We start from the raw sequence: 1,985 nt of genomic DNA on the forward strand, positions 1-1,985 counted from the left end.
CTCCTCGGGCCGCCCCAGCTCCGACCCCGCCTGGGCCTCTGCCTCCTCGGGGCTGGGCCGCAGGCAGGTGAAGTTGACCAGGTAGTGGTCCAGGGGCAGCAGGCGAGGGGCGAAGTGGGTACACACCTGCTCCTGGCGGTTGAAGCGCAGGTAGAGGGAGTACTTGGTAGGGTCTGGGTTCTCCAAGGTCCAGGAGCAGCCCGAGGCGATGGTAGGAAAGAGGTCCTGCAGTGAGAAGGCCCCGTAAAGCACGCCTGAGGCCAGGGCGGAGCAGGCGCTGGGGGCGGGGTCGAAGGCGGCGGCCAGGCGCAGGGACAGAATCACAGATAGTAAGAGGGGACAGGCTGGGGTCATCCTATGTCCCTTGCCCTGTGGAGAGAGACAGTGGTCAGTGGCCCCGAGCACAGCCAGCATGGGCTCTGACTCCCCTGTGGCCCGCTGCAGGTTGTAGCCTCGTGGCGAAGACTAGGTTCTTTTAAGTCACCCAGGTCCACCTGTGTGATCTTAAGAACAGACTTGACTTCTCTTAAGTCACCCAGGTCCACCTGTGTGATCTTAAGCCAACAGACTTGACCTCTCTGAGCCCCAGTTCCCTGACTTCTTAAACAGAGGCATGCAGGAGAGGGTCTGGAATCTCATACGTCCCTAAGAAACATTAGTTGTGACTATGACTATACCGTTCCTCCATCAGTCCCATCCACCACCAGCATCTCAGCTGATGTTTAGATCCAGCCCCAGCCCTAGCCCCACCACCCAGCTTGTATTATTCTCCAGCACGGCGCTGCTCAGAGTCGCAATGTGTCGTGATCGGCTGTGAGGCGTGTCACACACAATCCCGCAGTAATTGTCAAAGTAGCAATGTTTGACAACGATTTGCTTTTTTATAAATCAGAGCAAATCAAGGTTATTCTCGGAACAATGTCATTCTCACTCACTCTGCTTTACTGAGTGGGAGAGAAAGGGGAGGAGTTACCGCCCTTATGCCAGGGACTGAGCACCGCCTGAGCCATGCCCATGGGAGGGCATCGCAGGCATGAAAAGTCATGACTACCGCTGTGTGGACTTCCTGCTGGAAACCAGGGGGAGAGGCATCTGCAAAATGGGTACATTGTTCCCCTCTAACTCCTCTTCCCCTCCAAGGGGTGATCCTCCAAGGCCTGGCTCCTGGCCTGCTAGGGCCTGGCCCAGGGAGGCCACTGAGCCGTCTCCCTGCTCTTAGCTGCCACAGCCCTTTCCTGAAAGTCTGAGTCATCCAGTTGAGACCACTGTCCCCTGCTGTCTCCCTAGGGCTAGCTCACTCATCTCATGAGCCTTGAAGCTCGAGGAGGGGAGACCAGAGTTCGTTGATTTCCACCTCCCCACAAAGCACTAAGCTGAGCTCCCAGCAGCTGTGAATGGACTCTGGGCACTGGAGGGTAACTAGGACCCGAGTTGACGGACACACAAAGCAGTCACCCCCTTGTGGACAAGGGATGTGGGGGTGCTGCAGGTGTGCCCACGGCCTCCATCCTAGCTGTCCGGATGGCAGAGAGCTGCGCCTGGGCTGCCTGAGACCCACTTCCAGCCCTGCCCCCAAAAGGGATCCACACTGCCTCCCTCCTCCATGCCCGAAGCATAGCTCACAGAACTGGATGGGCCCCTAGAGTCTGGTTGTTCCACATTAGAGGAGAAAAGATGAGGCTCCGAGAGGTGAGGCAGTGTGCTCAAGATCACCCCCAAAGAAGCCAGGCTGAGACTGGAGTCCAGGAACTGAGGCCCCAGCCCAGTTTCTCCTACATCCACCCATAGCCTCCTGCTCTGTCCCCTTCCCTGCTACTCAGGCTTCAGGCCCAAGCTCTACACAAACCTAGGATAACTCACAGGGTGTGGCTAGGTTGTCCCAGGACACAGATGCTCCCCCAGGGAGCTGTGGCTGTTCAGGGGTCTAAATAGTGGCCAGAGGCGGTGAGGGGGTGGGGGACTATGGACAGGAATTAGAACCCCAG

The 1,985-nt window shown here is 57.8% G+C and overlaps 1 protein-coding gene across 1 annotated transcript in view; it reads right to left on the minus strand.

The window, feature by feature from the left end:
- BAI2 (brain-specific angiogenesis inhibitor 2) overlaps positions 1–1,985 on the minus strand; it is a 39,904-nt gene that overhangs the window by 32,335 nt on the left and 5,584 nt on the right. Inside the window, exon 2 of the mRNA XM_010837082.1 lies at positions 26–369. Coding sequence (XP_010835384.1) covers positions 26–354 — 329 coding nt within the window. The 5' untranslated portion in view covers positions 355–369. The remainder of the gene's footprint in view (positions 1–25; positions 370–1,985) is intronic.

Source organism: Bison bison, unplaced genomic scaffold, assembly GCF_000754665.1.
Source record: "Bison bison bison isolate TAMUID 2011002044 unplaced genomic scaffold, Bison_UMD1.0 scf7180017864068, whole genome shotgun sequence".
NCBI classification, from domain to species: domain Eukaryota; kingdom Metazoa; phylum Chordata; class Mammalia; order Artiodactyla; family Bovidae; genus Bison; species Bison bison.